The sequence below is a fragment of the Heptranchias perlo genome, chromosome 3, assembly GCF_035084215.1.
Source record: "Heptranchias perlo isolate sHepPer1 chromosome 3, sHepPer1.hap1, whole genome shotgun sequence".
NCBI lineage: Eukaryota > Metazoa > Chordata > Chondrichthyes > Hexanchiformes > Hexanchidae > Heptranchias > Heptranchias perlo.
Window position 1 is genome coordinate 38,376,820 of NC_090327.1, and position 22,200 is coordinate 38,399,019.

Sequence of the window (22,200 nt, forward strand, 5' to 3'; positions counted from 1 at the left end):
TTAATTCTAACCAAATAAATTCTGTCTTTGACCCCTCAACTACATCATCCCTTTCCAGTGCTATAATAGTTTATTTGAATCAATACTGCCACTCCCCCACCCCCTTTCCTTCCCTATATTTCCTCAATACCTTGAGGCCAGGAATATTAAGTACCCAATCCTCCTCTCCTTTGAATCAGGCCCCTGTTATTGCCACTATATCAGTCCCATGTGATGACCTGATCCTGCAGCTCACCAACCCTATTTACCACGCTATGTGCATTTACGCACATGCACTCCAATCTCATCTTAGACTGCCTGGCATTTGCCCCCTGTCTGACCCCTCCTATTTCTGAACTATTCTTTACCCTGTTTCTTGACCCTCCCAGGGGTGCACCTTCTGTCTCCTCTCTAATGTTTCATCCTGGTGCCCATCCTTTGCCAAATTAGTTTGAACTCTCTCCCAAAGCACTAGTTAACCTCCCTGTGAGGACATTGGTCCCAGCTCTATTGAGGTGTAACCCATCCATCTTGAACAGATCCCTCCTGCTCCAGAACTGGTCCCAATGCCCCAGGAATCTGAAGCCCTCCTGCATCATTGCTCCAGCCACGCATTAACCTGTCTTATCCTATTTCTATACTCACTAGCGCGTGACACTTGGAGTAATCCAGAGATTGCTACCTTTTTGAGGTCCTGCTTTTTAACTTGCTCTTCAAACTGACTGTAGGACCTCAACCTTTTTCCTCCCTATGTCATTGTTTCCTACACAGATCACGACTTCTGGCAGTTCTTTCTCCCCCACCCCCCCCCCCCCAAAATGTTCTGCATTCTCCGTGATGTCCTTTACCCTGGCACCAGGGAGGTGACTCACATCGGCTGTTGCAGAAACAACTGTCTAACCCACTAACAACTGCATGTCTTTTGCCCTCTTGTGCAGCCGAATCTCCCGCGGTGCCGAGGATTTGCATCTGACTACATTTCCCCGAGGTGTCAACGCCCTCACCGGTATTCAACACACTCCCGGGGAGACCTGCACTGCCTGCCTGTTCCTCCTAGTCTGTCTGGTGGGCACCCACTCCGTCTCTGCCTGAACTCTCTGTAGCTGTGGGGTGACCACCTCCTGAATCGTGCTATCCATGAAACTCTCAGCTTCCAGTATGCATGATGTGGAGATGCCGGTGATGGACTGGGGTTAACAATTGTAAACAATTTTACAACACCAAGTTATAGTCCAACGATTTTATTTTTAATCCCACAAGCTTTCGGGGGCTTTCCCCTTCCTCAGGTGGTGTGCACTGTAGTGATGCCAGCTGCCCTTCAAGCTCAAACGCAGTGTTCTGGAGTTCCCACATGGCACACAATGTGCATACAATGGGCCCCAGCTGTCTAGCCATGTTAGCTAACAGTTATTTAAACTGTTTGTTTAGTTTTAAGGCACTTTACTGTTTATCTGACACTAAAACACTAACCAACCACTAAAAACACTAACCCTTAAAAACACTGACCATTGAATTAAATACTTACTGACTTACCCTCGGCGCTCCTCCTTGTCTTGTGATGTCCCTTTTTGACTTTTTCTTGATTTTTGATTCTTCGCGTGGCTCCTTTTTATGCTCTGCTTAGTCTTAGTCTATAGTTCTTTGGTTTAAATCACTTAGCACCTAATTCTCACACTCGGCAAATTCCCAGTTGAAAGTCCTCACTCTGTTAGTGCTTCAGTCTGTTAGAGGTTCACTCTGTCTTTGCCAGTCCCTGTGCTCAAGCTCAGCCATGTGTTTTTAATGAAATGGGAAAGGGAGAAATTTGGCAATATGCAGAAATAATTTTTAAAACTGCTTTTAAAAAGTTAATTCTGGATGTAGAGAAAATTAGAAAGAAAGAAGCAATGGAATTTGGAAATAAAGTTATAAAGTATCAAAGATAAGGGAGAGGCATGTGGGAGAAGAAAAAATGGCAGAAATGTGAAATATGTTTTCACGAGCGTTGGCATTCCTTTTGTTACTTGTATGGGTAGGAGATGCATTTGACTTCATGGAGATTTTGCTTTAACCTTTTCAATGTATTTGTCAACGGGAGGCAGTAGCGCCAGATGGAATGTATCCAGAGATGCTTTTATACTATTAATTTAATCTGGACTAATTAATCTGAGAAACCGATGCTCATGAGCTGACTCCTGGAGTTTACATGACTGAACCTGGCTCCCTTGTACTGGTGGCAGATTCTGCAAGCCTCCCGCTGGGTTAAGGGAGCTGGATTTATTAACAAACTTTGAGAGCCAAGTTAAGACACTGTCTTCTAGAATCTGAATTAAAACAAAACCAATATAAAAGCAGCTTAAGTACTTAGCTTCCCCTCCATCTCTGACATTTTTTATTCAGCTCATTGAATACAGCGGCAGCACCAGGCAATTGGAAAAATATCTCTTGTTCCAATTCTTAAAAAGGTCAGAAGCATGATCTTCAAAATTATAGAGCTGTTAGCTTGACATCAATTGCAAGAAAAACACTGGAGTCTGTTTATAGAGGAAGCAATTCAAAAGTATTAAGAGGAAATATGATTCCAAGCCAACACAGGTTTATAAAAGGCTGGTCGTGCACAAGTTTATAGGAATCTTTTTAGGATATGATGCTGTTGGCTGTTTGACTTTCAGATTCCATTTGCTGAAGTGCTGTCATGTGACTTGGGACTAAAGAAAGCTGCAAGAAATGTTGAAACTGCCTAGGAAACAATAGGAAACAGAGGAGTGATTGTTAAGAAAAAATTTGAACATTTTACAATTAAAATCAAGCAACACAACAGGAATCAACATTAGTGATGGAGCCTTTAACCAACTTTTTAAAAATTTGCTCTTGGTATGTGGGAGTTATGGGTAAGGCCACATTTATTGCCCATCTCTAGTCGCCCTGAGTGGCGGTGGGTCTTCTTGAACTGCTGCAGTCCTTGGGTGATGGTGCTCTCTAAAGTTGTTAGGTAGGGAATTCCAGGATTCTGGCATAATGAGAATGAACAACAAAAGCAAAAGTGTCACAAAAAGGTCTCTGCCATTCTGGCACCAACATCGAAAACGCTCCAATTGTGATTTTTAAAGCAGGAGATATCCAATCTGTGGCTTGCAAACCCAGGCATCTACATTCTGTTTGTACTTATATTTCTTGTTGTTTTGTTCAGTCTTGAATCAGCTGCAATTTCCTCCAGCTAAACATTGATAAGACCAAAGCCATCGTCTTCAGCTCCTGCCACAAACCTCTGCCACCAATTCTAACTCCCTCGCCGGCTACTGTCTCAGGACAAACCAGAAAGTTCACAGCCTCGGCGCTCTATTTATCTCTGGGCTGAATTTCCAACCCCATATCCATCCCATCTCACAGACTGCGTACTTCCATCTCCATAACATTTCCCGCAGTTGCCATTGAAAATCTAATCCATGTTTTCGTCACCTCCAGGCTCGACTATTCCAATGCTCTCCTGGCCAGCCTCTCATCCTCCACCCTCTGCAAACTTCAGCTCATCCAAAACTCTGCTATCTTTATCCTATCCAGCACCAAGTCCTGCTTACCCAGCATCCCTGTGCCCACTGACCTATATTGGCTCCTGGTCCCCGAATGACTGAAATTTAAAATCCTCATTGTGCTTAAATTCCCTTTTGGTCATTCCTTTTAATACCATTTTCTTCAGCTCGGCATTCATTTTTTCATTGCACCTCTGTGAAACGCCTTGTGATGCTTTATTTTTCTACACTAAAGGCACTATATAAATGCAAGCTATTGTTTTATATTTTGTGGGTCTGGTGGCTTGAAAAGGGCTGCCCTTAGTGCTGCTGCTTTGTTGGTGGATAAATCCTAAATAAAAGCACCAAGATGTGTTGCATCGAATCCACAGCACAGAAACAGGCCATTCAGCCCAACTGATCTATGCTCGCTCTCCACAAGAGTCTCCTCCCTTCCTACTTCATCTAACCCTATCAGCATACTGTTCTAGTCCTTTCTCCCTAGTGTACTTATCTTGCTTCCCTTTAAATGCATCTGTGCTACTTGCCTCAACTACTCCTTTGTGGTAGCGCGTTCCACATTCTTACCAATCTTTGGGTAAAGAAATTTCTCCTGAATTCCAGATTGGATTTATTAGTGACTATTTTATATTTATGACCTAGTTTTGGACTCATCCCACAAGTGGAAACATTTTCTCTACATCTATCATTATCTTAAAGACCGCTATCAGGTCACCCCGCAGTCTTCTCTTTTCTAGAGAAAAGAGCCTCAGCTTGTTTAGCCTCTCCTGATAAGTATGTCCTCTCAATTTTGGTATTGTCCTTGTAAATCTTTTTTACACCCTCTCCAATGCCTCTATGTGCTTTTTATAATATGGAGACCAGAACTGTTCACAGTACTCCAAGTGTGGTCTAACCAAGGTTCTATACAAGTTTAACATAACTTCTCTGATTTTCAATTCTATCTCTCTAGAAATGAACCCCAGTGCTGGGTTTGCCTTTTTTGTGGCCTTATTAACCTGCATCGCTATTTTTAGTGATTTGTACAGCTGTACCCCCTAGATCCTGATTTGGATGAGGGAACTAGATGTAACATTTCCAAGTTTGCAGACGACACAAAGCTGGGGTGGAATGTGAGCTGTGAGGAGGATGCAAAGAGGCTCCAATGTGATTTAGACAAGTTGGGTGAGTGGGCAAGAACATGGCAGATGCAGTATAATGTGGATAAATGTGAGGTTATCCACTTTGGCTGTAAAAACAGAAAGGCATATTATTATCTGAATGGTGATAGATTGGGAAAAGGGGAGGTGCAACGAGACCTGGGTGTCCTTGTACATCAGTCGCTGAAAGCGAGCGTTCAGGTGCAGCAAGCAGTTAGGAAAGCGAATGGTATGTTGGCCTTCATTGCAAGAGGATTTGAGTACAGGAGCAGGGATGTCTTACTGCCGTTATACAGGGCCTTGGAGAGACCACATCTGGAGCATTGTGTACAGTTTTGGTCTCCTTATCTGAGGAAGGATGTCCTTGTCATGGAGGGAGTGCACCGAAGGTTTACCAGACAAATTCCTTGGATGGCAGGACTGATGTATGAGGAGAGATTGGGTCGACTCGGCGTATATTCACTAGAGTTTTGATGAGATCACCTCTCATTCTTCTAAACATATAAAATTCTAACAGGACAAGACAGACTAGATGCAGGGAGGATGTTCCCGATGGCTGGGGAGTCCAGAACCCGGGGTCACAGTCTCAGGATACGGGGTATTCCATTTAGAATCGAGATGAGGAGAAATGTCTTCACTCAGAGGGTGGTGAACCTGTGGAATTCTCTACCACAGAAGGCAGTGGAGGCCAAGTCATTAGATGTATTCAAGAAGGAGATGGATATATTTCTTAATGCTCAAGGGATATGGGGAAAAAGCAGGAACAGGGTACTGAGTTAGACGATCAGCCACGATCATTTTGAATGGCGGAGCAGGCCCGAAGGGCCGAATGGCCTACTCTTGCTTCTATTTTCTATGTTTCTATCCCTTTGCTCCTCTATCCTGTTTAGACTCTTATCCAAGCAGTATGTGGCCTCCGTATTATTCTTACAAAATTGCACACTTACCTATAGTGAAATTCATTTGCCAATTACATTGTTAGTATCAGCGGTTCAAATTATATGCAAAAATGGAAAATTGACAATCCTTCCCCCCCCCACCCTCCCCAAAAAGGTGCAAATATGAGCAAAGAAAAATCACCCAACTTTATGTAAATAGAAAAGAAAATGCAGCAGTAAGTGCAATTTGCTACAAGAGCACATACAGCTTGAGTTGGATGCAGTGCATAGAATTATAGAAAGTTATTGCACACATTTGGCCCATCCTGACCATGTCAGCTGTAAAAGAGCTATCCTGCTTAATCCCACTTTCCAGCACTTGGTCCGTAGCCCTGTAGGTTACAGCACTTCAAGTGCACATCCAAGTACTTTTCAAATGAGTTGAGGGTTTCTGCCTCTACCACCCTTTCAGGCAATGAGTTCCAGACCCCCCACCTCTGGGTGAAAAATTTTCTCCTCGGCTCCCCTCTAATCCTTCCACCAATTACTTTAAATCTATGCCCCCTGGTTTTTGACTTCTCTGCTAAGGGAAATAGGTCCTCCCTATCCACTCTATCTGGTCTCGTCATAATCTCAATTAAATCTCTCCTCAGCCTTCTTTGTTCCAAAGAAAACAACCCCAGCCTATTCAATCTTTTCTCATAGCTCAAATTCTCGAGCCCTGGCAACATCTTCGTAAACCTCCTCTGTATCCTCTCTAGTGCAATCACATCTTTCCTGTAATGTGGTGATCAGAACTCTATGCAGTACTCAAGCTGTGGCCTAACCAATATTTTATACAGTTCTAGCATAACCTCCCTGGGCTTATATTCTATGCCTCGGCTAATAAAGAAAAGTATCCCAAATGCCTTTTTAACCACTTTATCTACCTGTCCTACTACCTTCAAGGATCTGTGGACATTCACTCCAAGGTCCCTTCGTTCCTCTACACCTCTCAGTATCCTCCCATTTATTGTGTACTCCCGTCACCTTATTTGCCCTCCCCAAATGCATTTCCTCTCCGTTCTCTAGAATGAATTTCATTTGCCACTTTTCTGCCCACCTGACCAGTCCATTGATATCTTCCTGCAGTCTACAGCTTTCCTCCTCACTATCAACCACACTGCCAATTTTTGTATCATCTGCAAACTTCTTGATCAAGCCCCCCACATTCAAGTCCAAATCATTAACATGTACCACAAAAAGCAAGGGACCTAATACTGAGTCTTGCGGGACTCCACTGGAAACAGACTTCCAGTCGCAAAACACCCGTCAACCATTGCCCTTTGCTTCCTGCCACTGAGCCAGTTTTGGATCCAACTAGCCACTTTCCCTTGATCTCATGGGCTTTTACTTTTTTGACCAGTCTGCCATGTGGGACCTTGTCAAGTGCCTTGCTAAAATACATGTACACTACATCAAACGCGTTACCCTCACGACCCTCCTTGTTACCTGCTCAAAAAATTCAATCAATTAGTCAGACATTACACGAGTGCAGAGCAACCACGGTCTACACTGTCAGGGTTAGGGCTAGGTTAGCAATGAATCTTGTCTTGACTTTGAGATCGCTTGCTATTGTCATGTCAGTATGAGGGCTTCATCTAAATTGTGGCCATGGCATAAGTGCCAATTACTGTGTTATTATAGGGTACTGTAGACAGTTGTGGAAATAGAACAATATTCCCAGATGAGGTTTTAATCAACTTGTAAATAACAGACAGTGGACTTCAACAATGAAGGAAGTTTGAAGCAGACACTGTGGGTTCAAGAGGCTGATGCTCTTCTGCAAGAAGGGATTAGGAGGTATGATGAGAAAGCGGATAAGTGGAGTTGATCCAGGGTAAAAAAAAGAATGGGTACCTTGGGGTCCAATGGTCGTCTTGCACTGAAACCTGATCATACAATCCAGGTTCAGTACATGGAATTAGTGAATGTGATTGGGTGTAACAACTTTTTTTTTGTTACAGATATCCTCCTAGACAATTTTTTTTTTCTAAGAATGCAAAATCTAGAGAGGAGCTGTCTTGATTTTGCAAGTGGCTAAAGGTCTCCTGTGTAGTATTAAGCCATACCAGCTGAAATATCTGTTGAGGCACTACGGTTGGCCTGAGCACGCATGTGCTAGGGAGGGGAAAATCAGCCGGAGTATTTGCTCCTAATTGTAATCCAGTGATCCCTGATGAAAAGTGTGTGTGTGTGAATGTTGGGTGAATGCTAGATTGGGCTCACCCATTTGCCTAGTCAAGGTGCCTCCATTTATCTGTACATCTCATTTGGGTGTCCCTGTAACCCCTCTAGATCATATCTGGATGTCTTGGTTATCTTTCTAGATCTTGTCTGGATAGCTCTGATGTCTGAAATCTGGATCTGTGATAATCCAAAAGGACTTGGATAGGCTGGATAGTGAGCAGAGAAGTTGCAGATGAAGTTCAACATGTAAAGTTGTGACATTAGAAGAAGCAAGAATGTGGATTACTCATTAAGTGGAAGTGTGCATGAGGTATCCGAGCAGGACTGAGATCTAGGAGTGGACAAGTTGTTAAAATCATAAGTTTGGTGTTCACAGGCAGTGAAGAAAACAAATAATAGATTGGGATGTATGGCTGAGGATGTGTTTCCTAAGGAGCTGATGTTAAATTTTCATCTGTCCTTGCTTAGGTCACAGCTGGTGTGTATGTTAATTATTGCAGGAAAGATGTAGAATTATTGGAGTTGGTTCAGAGGAGGTCTACAAGGCTAATTCATGAATTACGAGCCATGATGTGGAGATGCCGGTGATGGACTGGGGTGGACAAATGTAAGGAGTCGCACAACACCAGGTTATAGTCCAACAGCTTTATTTGAAATCACAAGCTTTCGGAGCTTTGCTCCTTTGTCAGGTGAAGTGAAGAGATGCATATAGGCGCAGCATATGTAGTCAGAGAACAATGCCTGGTGATTACAGATAATCTTTCTAACTGCCCTTTATCACACCTCGGCAGAGAGATAATCACAGCAATCGAAGGAGTGAATGGTGTTCAAACAGGTTAGTCAGGGAAACATTACCTCCAAGAATACTGAGGTGGGGTCACAAGGGGTCAAATGCAGCAGATGCTGGGGTTTGTATTAAAAACAGATACGTTTTTTTTGCTGGAAATCGCAGTCGGTCCAGCCGTATGTGTGTATGGAGAACAAGCCAACTACGACTTGAGTCTGGATGACTACGTCAGGTGGGGTTACATGTAGCGTGACATGAATCAAAGATCCCGGTTGAGGCCGTCCTCGTGGGTGCTGAACTTGGCTATCAATTTCTGCTCAATGATTTTGCATTGTCGTGTGTCTCGAAGGCCGCCTTGGAGAACGCTTACCCGAAGATCGGAGGCTGAATATCCTTGACTGCTGAAGTGTTCCCCGACTGGGAGGGAACCCTCCTGCCTGGCGATTGTTGTGCGGTGTCTGTTCATCCGTTGTCGCAGTGTCTGCATGGTCTCGCCGATGTACCATGCTCCGGGGCATCCTTTCCTGCATCGTATGAGGTAGACAACGTTGGCCGAGTCACAGGAGTATGAACCATGTACCTGGTGGGTGGTGTCCTCTCGTGTGATGGTGGTATCTGTGTCGATGATCTGGCATGTCTTGCAGAGGTTGCCGTGGCAGGGTTGTGTGGTGTCGTGGTCGCTGGGTAATTTGCTGCGAACGGTGGTCTGTTTGAGGTTAGGTGGCTGTTTGAAGGAGAGTAGTGGAGGCGTGGGGATGGCCTTAGCGAGATGTTCGTAGTCATCGATGACATGTTGAAGGCTGCGAAGAACATGGCATAGTTTCTCCGCTCCGGGGAAGTACTGGACAACGAAGGGTACTCTGTTGGTTGTGTCCCGTGTTTGTCTTCTGAGGAGGTCTATGCAATTTTTCGCTGTGGCCCGTCGGAACTGTCGATCGACGAGTCGAGCGTCATATCCCGTTCTTACGAGAGCGTCTTTCAGCGTCTGTAGGTGTCCATCGCGTTCCTCCTCGTCTGAGCAGACCCTGTGTATTCGCAGGGCCTGCCCATAGGGGATGGCCTCTTTGACGTGGTTAGGGTGGAAGCTGGAGAAGTGGAGCATCGTGAGGTTGTCCGTGGGCTGACGGTAGAGTGAAGTGCTGCGGTTGACCGTCTTTGATGGAGATTCGTGTGTCCAAGAATGAAACCGATTCTGAGGAGTAGTCCATGGTGAGTTTGATGGTGGGATGCAACTTGTTGATGTTATCGTGTAGTCTCTTCAGTGATTCTTCGCCGTGGGTCCATAGGAAGAAAATGTCGTCTATGTATCTGGTGTATAGCTTTGGTTGGCGGTCCTGTGCAGTGAAGAAGTCGTGCTCGAACTTGTGCATGAAAATGTTGACGTATTGGGGTGCGAATTTGGTCCCCATGGCTGTTCCGTGTGTTTGGGTAAAGAACTGGTTGTCGAAGGTGAAGACATTGTGATCCAGGATGAAGCGGATGAGTTGTAGGATGGCGTCTGGAGATTGGCTGTTGGTGTTGAGTACTGAGGCTGTCGCAGCGATGCCGTCATCGTGGGGGATACTGGTGTAGAGTGCCGAGACGTCCATTGTGGTGAGAAGTGTTCCTGGTTTAACTGGTCCGTGGGTGCTGAGTTTTTGTAGGAAGTCTGTAGTGTCGCGACAGAAGCTTGGGGGTTCCCTGTACGATGGGTTTCAGGATGCCCTCGACATATCCAGAGCGGTTCTCACACAGGGTTCCGTTGCCTGATAGGACGTCCGGGTGTGTTGGCTTTGTGTATCTTTGGGAGGCAGTAGAAGTCTCCCACGCGAGGAGTACGTGGGATGAGTGCGCGTAGGATGCTTTGAAGGTCTGGATCGAAGGTCTTGATCAGTTTGTTGAGCTGGCGCGTGTGTTCTTTGGTCGGATCTGCGGGTAACCGTCTGTAGTGTGTCTGGTTGTCGGTATGCTTCTTTGCCGAGGTGTGATAAAGGGCAGTTAGAAAGATTATCTGTAATCACCAGGCATTGTTCTCTGACTATATATGCTGTGTCTATATGCATCTCTTCACTTCACCTGACGAAGGAGCAAAGCTCCGAAAGCTTGTGATTTCAAATAAAGCTGTTGGACTATAACCTGGTGTTGTGCGACTCCTTACATTTGTCCACCCCAGTCCATCACCGGCATCTCCACATCATGGCTACTATCGACACCACAAACTGCCGGCTCAAAGTGGAGAGGATCTACAAGAAGATTGCGCATATCGACGGACATCAAGTTTCTACAGAGCTGCAAGAAAGCAGACAAGATCCCAAAAGGATTACAGATCACGAACCCACTCAAGTCGACATACAACACAGACTATGTTGAAAGACTCTGCCGTTGTATCTCTCGCACACTCCACAACCATCTCGTACACCAGCTCTACAGCAGACGCCGCAACAACCTCGAAACCAAGATAGAGTCCATACTCTCAACCTGTGCTCAGGACACAGCAGACCAGCTACGAGACACCGCCAAACAGACGAGGCAACGGAACTACGCTGCCTACATGCAAACCAAGATCAGGAAGCTTGAGAAACTCGGCATCACCACCAACAGCAACCAAGCCTCCCCCGGTACCATGGTTGCAACCACAGGGAAGTCCATTGTCAACTTGTCCGACCACACCCTTCAACCAGACGAAATTGAAGTTCTCAGCCGAGGACTCAATTTCTGCCCCACCACCAAAATGGACCCCATCGGTCTCGCGGCGGACACAGAGGAATTCATCAGGAGAACGAGGCTCCGGGAATTCTTCCACAAATCCCAAGATGTCAGCAGCGAACCCAATGAGACAATCAACGATCCGGAACAGCAGACAGAGGGATCCGCGGTATAGCAACCGAAGAAGAGAGAGTCAAATTGGACCCCCCCGGAGGGTCGCTGCCCTAAGCTTGACGTGTATGCTTAAGCTGTCAGGAGATGCGTCAACGCCAGATTCATCAGCCGCACTCTCAAGACAGTCCAGAATGTCACCCGAGCGCAACGCCATCGACGCTCAAGACCAACCGCAACATCGTCATCAAACTAGCGCACAAAGGAGGAGCCATCGTCATACAGAACAGAACGGACTATTGCAAAGAAGCATACCGACAACTAGACAACCAGGAACACTACAGACAGTTACCCGCAGATCCGACAAAAGAACACACCCGCCAGCTCAACAAACTGACCAAGACCTTCGATCCAGACCTTCAAAACATCCTACACGCACTCATCCCAAGTACTCCCCGCGTGGGAGACTTCTACTGCCTCCCAAAGATACACAAAGCCAACACACCCGGACGTCCTATCGTATCAGGCAACGGAACCCTGTGTGAGAACCTCTGGATACGTCAAGGGCATCCTGAAACCCATCGTACAGGGAACCCCCAAGCTTCTGTCGCGACACTACAGACTTCCTACAAAAACTCAGCACCCACGGACCAGTTAAACCAGGAACACTCCTCACCACAATGGATGTCTCGGCACTCTACACCAGTATCCCCCACGATGACGGAATCGCTGCGACAGCCTCAGTACTCAACACCAACAACAGCCAATCTCCAGTCGCCATCCTACAACTCATCCGCTTCATCCTGGATCACAATGTCTTCACCTTCGACAACCAGTTCTTTACCCAAACACACGGAACAGCCATGGGGACCAAATTCGCACCCCAATACGCCAACATTTTCATGCACAAGTTCGAGCAGGACTTCTTCACTGCACATGACCTCCAACCAACGCTATACACCAGATACATAGACGACATTTTCTTCCTATGGACCCACGGCGAAGAATCACTGAAGAGACTACACGATAACATCAACAAGTTGCATCCCACCATCAAACTCACCATGGACTACTCCTCAGAATCGGTTTCATTCTTGGACACACGAATCTCCATCAAAGACGGGCACCTCAGCACTTCACTCTACCGTCAGCCCACGGACAACCTCACGATGCTCCACTTCTCCAGCTTCCACCCTAACCACGTCAAAGAGGCCATCCCCTATGGGCAGGCCCTGCGAATACACAGGGTCTGCTCAGACGAGGAGGAACGCGATGGACACCTACAGACGCTGAAAGACGCTCTCGTAAGAACGGGATATGACGCGCTACATGTAACCCCACCTGACGTCATCCAGACTCAAGTCGTAGTTGGCTTGTTCTCCATACACACATACGGCTGGACCTACTGCGATTTCCAGCAAAAAAAACGTATCTGTTTTTAATACAAACCCCAGCATCTGCTGCATTTGACCCCTTGTGACCCCACCTCAGTATTCTTGGAGGTAATGTTTCCCTGACTAACCTGTTTGAACACCATTCACTCCTTCGATTGCTGTGATTATCTCTCTGCCGAGGTGTGATAAAGGGCAGTTAGAAAGATTATCTGTAATCACCAGGCATTGTTCTCTGACTACATATGCTGCGCCTATATGCATCTCTTCACTTCACCTGACGAAGGAGCAAAGCTCCGAAAGCTTGTGATTTCAAATAAAGCTGGTGTTGTGCGACTCCTTACATGAATTATGAGGACTGAGTTATGAAGAAAGGTTGGTTATTCTGGGACTTCACTCAGGAAAAGAGGATGAGGGGGCACTTAATGGAAGTTTTAATTATCAGAGGTATGGAGTCCACTTGATCGGCACCCCATCCATTAGCCTAACCATGTACTCCGTCCACTACCAGCATACCTGTGGCTGCAATGTGTAGCTACAAAAGCACAGCAGCAACTCGGCAAGACTTTTTTGGCAGCACCTCCAAAACCCACAACCTCCATCACCTAGAAGGACAAGTGTAAACAATTTTACAACACCAAGTTATAGTCCAGCAATTTTATTTTAAATTCACAAGCTTTCGGAGGCTTCCTCCTTCCTCAGTTAAATGTTCAGGAGCTCCTCGAAGCCTACGCATTTATACATATAGAACAATACATGGTGTTTACAGAATGCCCCTGCATTCTGTAAACACCAAGGACAAGGGCAGCAGGTGCATGTGAACACCATCACCTCCAAGTCATACACCATCCCGACTTGGACGGACGTCGCCGTTCCTTCATTGTCGCTGGGTCAAAATCCTGAAACTCGAGAGTCGCCTGTTAGGCACAGGATTCGAAGAAAAGGGGTGCTGTTTTAAAATTAAGCGTGACAAAAAATAAAAGAATTGTCAATTTTTCTTAGAGGGTGATTGAAAGAAAGATGTGTGTGTGTGTGTTTAAGTAATATAGCGTCTGTCACGACTTCAGGACGTCCCAAAACACTTTTACAGCCAATGAAGTACTATTTGAAGTGTAGTCACTGTTATAATGTAGGCAACGTGGCAGCCAATTTCCATCCAGCAAGCTCCCACAAACAGCAATGAAATAAATGACCAGATCATCTGTTTTAGGTGTTGGTTGAGGGATAAATATTGGCCGGGACACTGGAGAACTCCCCTAATCGTGTTTCGAATACTGCCATACGATCTTTTGCGTCCACCTGAGAGAGCAGACATGGCCTAGCTTTAACGTCTCCTCTAAAAGATGGCACCTCTGACAGTGCAGCATTCCCTCAGTACTGCACTGGATTGTCAGCCTAGAATATGTGCTCAAGTCTTTGGAGTGGGACTTGAACCCACAACCTTCTGACTCCGAGGCAAGATTGCTGCCACTGAACCACGGCTGACACCTAAAATTAACAAAATTGTGGAACATATTGTCAGTAGGGTTGGTGGAACAGAAAATTATGGCAGGTTTTTATAGTTTTTAAAAATAAAGGACTGGATGAATTTCTGTTGGGAAAGGCGATACAGGGTTTTAGTTCTGGAATCTCGGTAGGGAAACTGATGATGGATTATAAGGCTAGGCTAGATGAACCAATGTGCCCAAAATGTTACTGTGTTAATATTCAGCATGTCTGTTTGGGTAAGGGACATGAGGGTGGCTGGTGCCTGCGAAACCGCAGCAAAGCAACATTTGGCACCTTCAGCAGAGGACAAAATGTAATGAGAATGTAACAGATGGCAAAAGATTTTATGCATAGTCTAGTGCTGAGTAATTACTTGAATCTGAATGGATGCTGGCCTGGCACAGTCCTGAGAAGGGAGGGGATGTGCTGTACATCCAAATTAAAAATGGTGGTTGGGTTTGGAACCAATGTAGCTCGAGCAAATTGCTTTCTTGCTGGTTTTGATCCAAACTGAGGTGCAGGGTTCTATTTCTAACCTACTGTTAGCACTGTTCTTTTTCTCTCCTCCTCCCATCCTCCGCCCAGACTACTAGCATTCCACAAAGTAAGTTACAATCGTGTCTCTTCTACTGGAATCACATTTATGTATAGTGTCTTTAATGTTTTTTTTAAAAAGCCCCATGGCACTTCTGGGAGTGATCTATCTAATGCAAATTGGGTTCCTCATTCTTAACAATGGGCTAGAGGGACTGTAATGGAGGGAATTGCAATCAGAAGTGCACGCAATCAATAATTACACTGAGTGTGGCGGGTAAACTCTGCCTCCTTTCCGACTGCTAAGCAGTAGTAGGGAAAGAGAATGATCAGGAAAACCAAGTAAGAAAGAAAATAAAAGGGCGAAAGAAAGTACTTAACGTAATAGGTGGTAGTGTCTCCCATTAGGTTTGTCAAAAGTCTAGTAATTGCCATCCAAATTGTGGGCTTGCTAAGTGGATAGATACATCATCAAATGTTTACACAGTGACCACTTTTTTTGTTCGTCCAGTTTCCATAATGTACCAATTCATAGAATGTTAAACTTTTCATTTTGGCTTCTTTCAGGACACAGCTGTGCTTAGGATGGCTGACTTCAATCTGATTGATGCATTACACGAAAGTACACCCAGTGTTGAATCGGAAGTTAAGAGGGATTTCATTGCTTCTCTGGAGGCAGAGAAATACGATGATGTTGTTGGAGAAAGTGTGATGAAAGAAAGTTATATTCCACTGCTGGATGATGAGACAAAATCACCTCCTTCAGAAGCTAAAGGGAATGCGGTGGTGCATTTATACGGAGAGACCGAAGCTAAACAAGATGCTGATGGAGGACAATTGACAGAACGTGAGTATGTGCATGATGTGAGCTTTATGTCAGGGCAGTGAGTGGAAGCCTCACTGACTGGTATGACAGTAGGGCATATCTATTGAATCTTGGGTGCTTGTAAGCAGTCGAGTGTCATGTAGCACTGGGCTCTCTGTGCTTAAACCAATCCTCAGTATATGTCCAGCACGGTTGCATGAGGATTTGAAGAGACAGAGCTTGGCATGAGGAATGACCATTCAGCCCATATCATGTCTGTTCCTTCTACCAACCATATACAACTCATTTGGCTGCACTAGGTTCAGTCGGCTAAAACTAGTTTCATTTTGAGTTTTTTCAGCTGTTAAAGGAGATCAACATAGGAACAGGAGTAGGCCATTCAGCCTCTTGAACCTGTTCGGCCATTCATTTAGATCATGGCTGATGTGTACCTCAACTCCATGTACCCGCCTTTATTTCATAACCCTTGGTAACCTCACCTAACAAAAAAAATCTATCGATGTCAGTCTTGAAAATATTAATTGACCCAGCATCCGCAGCCTATTTGTGGGAGGGGTGGGGGGGAAAAGAGAGAGAAAGAGAGAGTGACTATTCCAGATTTCCACTACCCTTTGTGTGAAAATGTGCTTCCTGATTTAACTCCCTAAATGGCCTGGTGCTCTCATTAGTCTGAATTGAATGGAAGGCAGATGACAATTGGTATAAGAACAGAACTCTAATCCATTGCTGCCTACACTATATATATTTTTCTTAAACTCCTCCATATATTTTCTCCTCTTGTCCCTTCTTTATGCTGTTGCCAATTACTTAGGAGAACACAGGCATCTATAAATCCTACTCCAAAACTGGCTTTTTATTCGTGGTTGTGCATTCTTCAATAAAGGACACACAGTGATTTTCTTCCTTTTCTATCAACGCCCCGCTGCCAAATCTCGCCTAAACATCTTTATTCCTTGGTGGGATAAGGTTTCATGATTGTGGTGTGCCCTCTAGTAGCTTGTCTTAGTGGCCAATAACAGCACTTCTCAGCCTCACGACCACTATTACTGAGCAGGACAAGAGCAGCAATACCATGAGAACACCAGCCCTCCAACTCTCTCACCATCCTGACTTTGACATATATTAGCATTCCTTCATCGCCGTTGGGTCAAAATCCTGGCATTCCCTATCTAACACTATTGTGGGCACACCATCAATACAAGGACTGCGGTGATTCAAGAACGTGGCCTTCTGTCACCTTACGGCAGCCTTATCGTTATCCACAACAAATTATGTATGTGCATTAGCCGTAAATTCAACTGGGCATTGGTTGACCTCACACCCAAGCCTGATCCTGTGTTCACCTGTACATTTTGTTTGGCAGGGGTCACTAGATTATGATGAATAGGAGCCTCAACTTTTTTTTAATCCCTCTCTAGCTCAGGAGCACTGAAGCCAACTGTAGTACCACAACTGAAATTGCCTTACTTGCTGATCTATATGTCACTATACCCTGCAGGTGTGTCAAGACCCCAACCTGACTGAATCCAGTCTGCTTCATGATTTTAAGCAGCCTGCTGAGCAGTTTCCAATTAATAACAACAACTTGCATTTATATAGCACCTTTAACATAGAAAAACATCCTAAGGCACTTCATAGAAGCGTATTCAGAAAAAAATCAACGCCAAGCCAAAGGACATACTTGTAGGGGTGACCAATAGCTTGGTCAAAGAGGTCGGATTAAGGAGAGTCTTTGGAGGAGAGAGAGGTGAGGCAGAGGGGTTTAGGAAGGGAATTCCAGAACTCTAGAACTTGACGGCACGACCGCCTATGGTGGGGCAAAGAGAGTGGGGGGATGCACAAGAGGCCAGATTTGGAGGAATGCAGAGTTTTTGGCGGTTATTGGGCTGGAGAAGGTTATAGGGATAAGGAGGGGCATGGAAGAATTTTAAATTACAGCTGTTGTTGGACTGGGAGCCAATGTATGTCAGTGAGCATTGGGGTGATGACTGAGCAGGACTTGATGTGGGTTAGGTTATGGGTAGCAGAGGTTTGGATGAGATGAACTTTATGGAGGGTGGAGGATGGGAGTCTGACCAGGAGAGCATTGGAATTGTTCAGTCTGGAGGTGACAAAGGCATGGATGAGGGTTTCAGCAGCAGAATGGCCGAGACAGACGGGTGATGTCACGGAAGGCAGTCTTTGTGACGGAGAGGATATGGGGTTGGAAGCTCAGCTGGTAGTCAAATAGGATGCTATGGTGAACAGTCTGAATCAGCTGAGTGTATCAGGGAAGGGGGATGGAATTGATTAGCGGGAGCTGAAGACAATGGCTTTGCTTTTCCCAGTGTTTAATTGGAGGAAATTGTGGCTCATCCAGGAAGGGAAAAATCTACCAGCAAGGGGAAGAAGCTTGCAGTGGCCTGATGTATGCCTCCTATTCACATTGGTGCTTTCCTCCAATCCCCACTCGAGACCTTCATGTTATAGGCCCAGACAAGGGGAGGGAGAGCAGTATTGCTGTTAGCAGGAGAAGGGAGAGCAGCTGACCTTGATATCAAGGCAGCATTCAACAAAATATGGCACCAAGTAGCCCTAGCAAAACTGAGGTCAATGGTGGTCAAAAGGAAAACTCTCCAATGCCTGGAGTCTTACCTGACATAAAGGAAAATGGTTTGATTGTTTGAGGCTAGTCATCATCGCCGTAGCATTTCACTGCAGGAGTTACTCAAGGAAGTCTTCCCAGAGAAGGAAAAACAAATGTAGGGCATATGCACATGCACGTGCAAGGTGGTGAATTTTTGGAATTCTCTACCCCAGAGGGCTGGTGGATGCTCAGCGGTTGAGCGTATTCAAGGCTGAGATCGATAGATTTTTGGACTCTAAGGGAATCAAGGGTTATGGGGATCGGGCAGGAAAGTGGAGTTGAAGTCGAAGATCAGCCATGATCTGATTGAATGGCGGAGCAGGCTTGATGGGCCGTATGGCCTACTCCTGCTCCTATTTCTTATGTTCTTGCATGGAAAAAATAAAACAAATCCAGCAAGGGAGAAGAACGGATGGGCAGAGACAGGTAGTGGGAATGACGTGGTCCATTGACTCCAAAGAGCATAAAATAGTTTAGAAGTTGCATGTGTTTTTTTTAATCGTGAAAAAGGTGATGATTTGTACTTTTGTGGGAAAAATGGCAGTCACAGAATGGTAACCTGTAAAAATTCTAAAATCCCAGGTACAAGAAACTGAATTTGACGTATTCAGCCACTGTACATCAGTGACTGTGATAATGAATCTTCCTGACTCAGAGTTAGCCATACAGGGCCCACTTTTTTTTTTCTCTTATATTCATTCATGGGTTGTGGGTGTCGCTGGCAAGGACAGCATTTATTGCCCATCCCTAATTGCCCTTGAGAAGGTGGTAGTGAGCTGTCTTCTTGAACCACTGCAGTCCAGGTGGTGAAGGTACTTCCACAGTGCTGTTAGGTAGGGAGTTCCAGGATTTTGACCCAGTGACTATGAAGGAACGGCGATATATTTCCAAGTTGGGATGTGTGTGACTTGGAGGGGAACATGCAGGTGGTGGTGTTCCCGTGCGCCTGTAGTCCTTATCCTTCTAGGTGGTAGAGATCGTGGGTTTGGGAAGTACTGTCGAAGAAGCCTTGGCAATTTGCTGCAGTGCAGCAGCCACGATCCGCCGATGGTGGAGGGAGTGAATGTTTAGGGTAGTGGATGGGGTGCCAATCAAGTGGCTGCTTTGTCCTGGATGGTGTCGAGCTTCTTGAGTGTTGTTGAAGCTGCACTCATCCAGGCAAGTGGAGAGTATTCCATCACACTCCTGACTTGTAGATGGTGGAAAGGCTTTGGGGAGTCAGAAGGTGAGTCACTCATCGCAGAATACCCAGCCTCTGACCTGCTCTTGTAGCCACAGTGTTTATGTGGCTGGTCCAACTAAGTTTCTGGTCAATGGTGACCCCCAGGATGTCTATGGTGGAGGATTCAGCGATGGTAATGTCGTTGAATGTCAAGGAGAGGTGGTTGGACACTTGTTGGAGATGGTCTTTAACTAGCACTTGTCTGGCGTGAATGTTACTTGCCACTTATAAGCCCAAGCCTGGATGCTGTCTTGGTCTTGCTGCATGTGGGCACGGACTGCTTCATTATCTGAGGGGTTACGAATGGAACTGAACGCTGTGCAATCATCAGCAAACATCCCCATTTCTGATCATATGATGGAGGGAAGGTCACTGATGAAGCAGCTGAAGATGGTTGGGCCTAGGACACTGCCCTGAGGAACTCCTGCAGCGAAGTCCAGGGGCTGAGATGATTGGCCTCCAACAACCACTACCATATTCCTTTGTGCTAGTTATGACTCCAGCCACTGGAGTTTTCCCCCTGATTCCCATTGACCTCAATTTCACTAGAGCTCCTTGATGCCACACTCGATCAAATGCTGCCTTGATGTCGAGCGCAGTCACTCTCACCTCTGGAAATCAGCTCTTTTTTTTCCCATCTTTGGACCAAGGCTGTAATGAGGTCTGGAGCCGAGTGATCTTGGCAGAACCCAAACTGAGCATCGGTGAGCAAGTGCCGCTTGATAGCACTGTTAATGACACCTTCCATCACTTTGCTGATTGGTAATACTTGCTAGTTGTGACATACTGATCCGACCCACAACTTCAAAGACATTGGCCACGGAATCATTGGAGGAGCTGTGCGTTGCTCTTAGACGCTCTGTAGCGTAATCTGACCTTGAATGTTTAGCACTTTCCAGAAACAGTAATAGTCTGTGTGTTGTCTTTCTTTCTCTATCCTAGACAGGCAGATGTTAGTATGATTATCTTGAGCCCTGGAGCTTAGAGTATTGTGAATTGTGCCCTTCATGTTTTGCAGTGTCTGACTGTCTACTGTTTATGAACTTCTGCAGGTTCTGGAGCAAGCAAGCAGGGACCAGGCAAGCTGCCCAATGGGGAGCATGGCGTAGGACAAGCTGATAGCACAGGTAAGGTGGAAACAGGAGCTTCTTTGATAGAAGCTGTGCTTGTTTTGTTTTGGATGTGTGATCTCCTCTGTCGAGGTAAGGAGTGTTTTTTTAAAAATGAATTCCTTTTTCTACCAATTTTCTCCTGAAGGTGTTAATTCTCATTGGGCTAAGATTCAGCAGGTGCCCTCACCCTTTCCCAGTTGGCCAGTCTTAATATGTGAACCTAGGCAATGAATGGCAAGACATAAGAATGTAAGAAATAGGAGCAGGAGTAGGCCAAACGACCCTTCGAGCCTGCTCCGCCATTCAATCAGATCGTGGCTGATCTTCGACCTCAACTCTACTTTCATGCCCGGTCCCCATATCTCTTGATTCCCTTAGAGTCCAAAATAGTGAAGACTCTTTCATCTTATGGCCATCACAGCAGAGTGTGATCCTGTTCTCACCTGTGTCTCCATGTGCACTTCCAGCTAAGGTCTCTGGATAATGGTTAGATTCAGGAGCCCTCACCAATTTTCTCCTTTCTAACCCAAGGGCTTTGAGGCTATTTGCAGTGCCCCTACTGTTGTATTGGTGAGTTCAGCCAATTCTGCATAGATTGGTGATCAAACCTGGCACCTTCCTAATCTGTTACACTGCTTAAATCAGCTGAACCATTGGACATTTTCAAGCATGTTCTTTACAAGTGAATCAAGAGAATGACTGCAGACCAAATTAAAACCTTCCAAAGCTGACTGATGTACATGTTTAAAATTTGCAATACAAACATTTCCCCATGCAGTTTCTTTTCAAATTCTGCTTTTTATAAAATGAGGAACTTGAGACTCGTAGATCACAAAGCTTCCCTGGTAGTTTCATAATGATCACTACATTCTGTTGGGAGTGGGAAGGAGATTAGTATGGCAGTATAGTAGTTATGGTACTAGCAATACAGAGTTTGAGTGTTGATGTTCCATCATCTCTGGTAATTTAAGGACTACCCCATAAAAATGATGGACAGGAAAAGACCAATTGGTCCATCTAGCCTGTCTTATATAGTCGTGATGCCTTGTGCATCACGATACAGATACTCCCCACCTTGGAGCCACGTAATCTCCTGGGAGAGGCAAAAAACCAAATTAAAAATCCAGGCCAATTAGGGGGAAAAGAATCTGGAAAATCCATGTCTGAACCCTTTTAGGTGATTGAAACTAGTCCAGGAGATGACATTGACCCTGATTATATTACAGGGTACCTAGATTTTGTATGGGGTGGTCTCTGCCCCAGCCAGAAATAAGTCCCGCTCTCTTGAAGGAATACAGCAAATTAACGTTAACCACAAGAGCAGCAACCTGTTCCACAGATCCGCTATTCTCTGGGAAAAGAATAATCTTCTAACATCTGACCTAGTTCTGCCCTTGCACAACTTGTAGGTATGACCACGGCCATCCCTAACCTATGCAGTTGAAATAATTGGTCCACATAACCACAATCTAGTCCCTTCATTATTTTATAAACCCAGATCAAATCTTTCGAGTCTTCGCTTTTCTAAAGTATACAGATTCAGCCCTTTGAGCCTATCTGGGTAACAAAGATGTTTTAAACTGGGAATTCATCTTGTGCCCTTCCTTTGCACTCTTTCCAATGCCTCAATATCCTCCACCATAGGGGACCAAAATTGGACACCATATTCTAATTGAGGCCTAAC

The 22,200-nt window shown here is 45.4% G+C and overlaps 1 protein-coding gene across 9 annotated transcripts in view; it reads left to right on the forward strand.

The window, feature by feature from the left end:
- LOC137312378 (microtubule-associated protein 4-like) overlaps nt 1-22,200 on the forward strand; it is a 365,287-nt gene that overhangs the window by 75,466 nt on the left and 267,621 nt on the right. For all 9 annotated transcript variants that reach the window (XM_067978952.1, XM_067978971.1, XM_067978985.1 and 6 more), the window contains exons 2-3: nt 15,298-15,577; nt 20,457-20,531. In XM_067978952.1, the coding sequence (XP_067835053.1) occupies nt 15,316-15,577; nt 20,457-20,531 (337 nt within the window). In that variant the 5' untranslated portion in view covers nt 15,298-15,315. The remainder of the gene's footprint in view (nt 1-15,297; nt 15,578-20,456; nt 20,532-22,200) is intronic.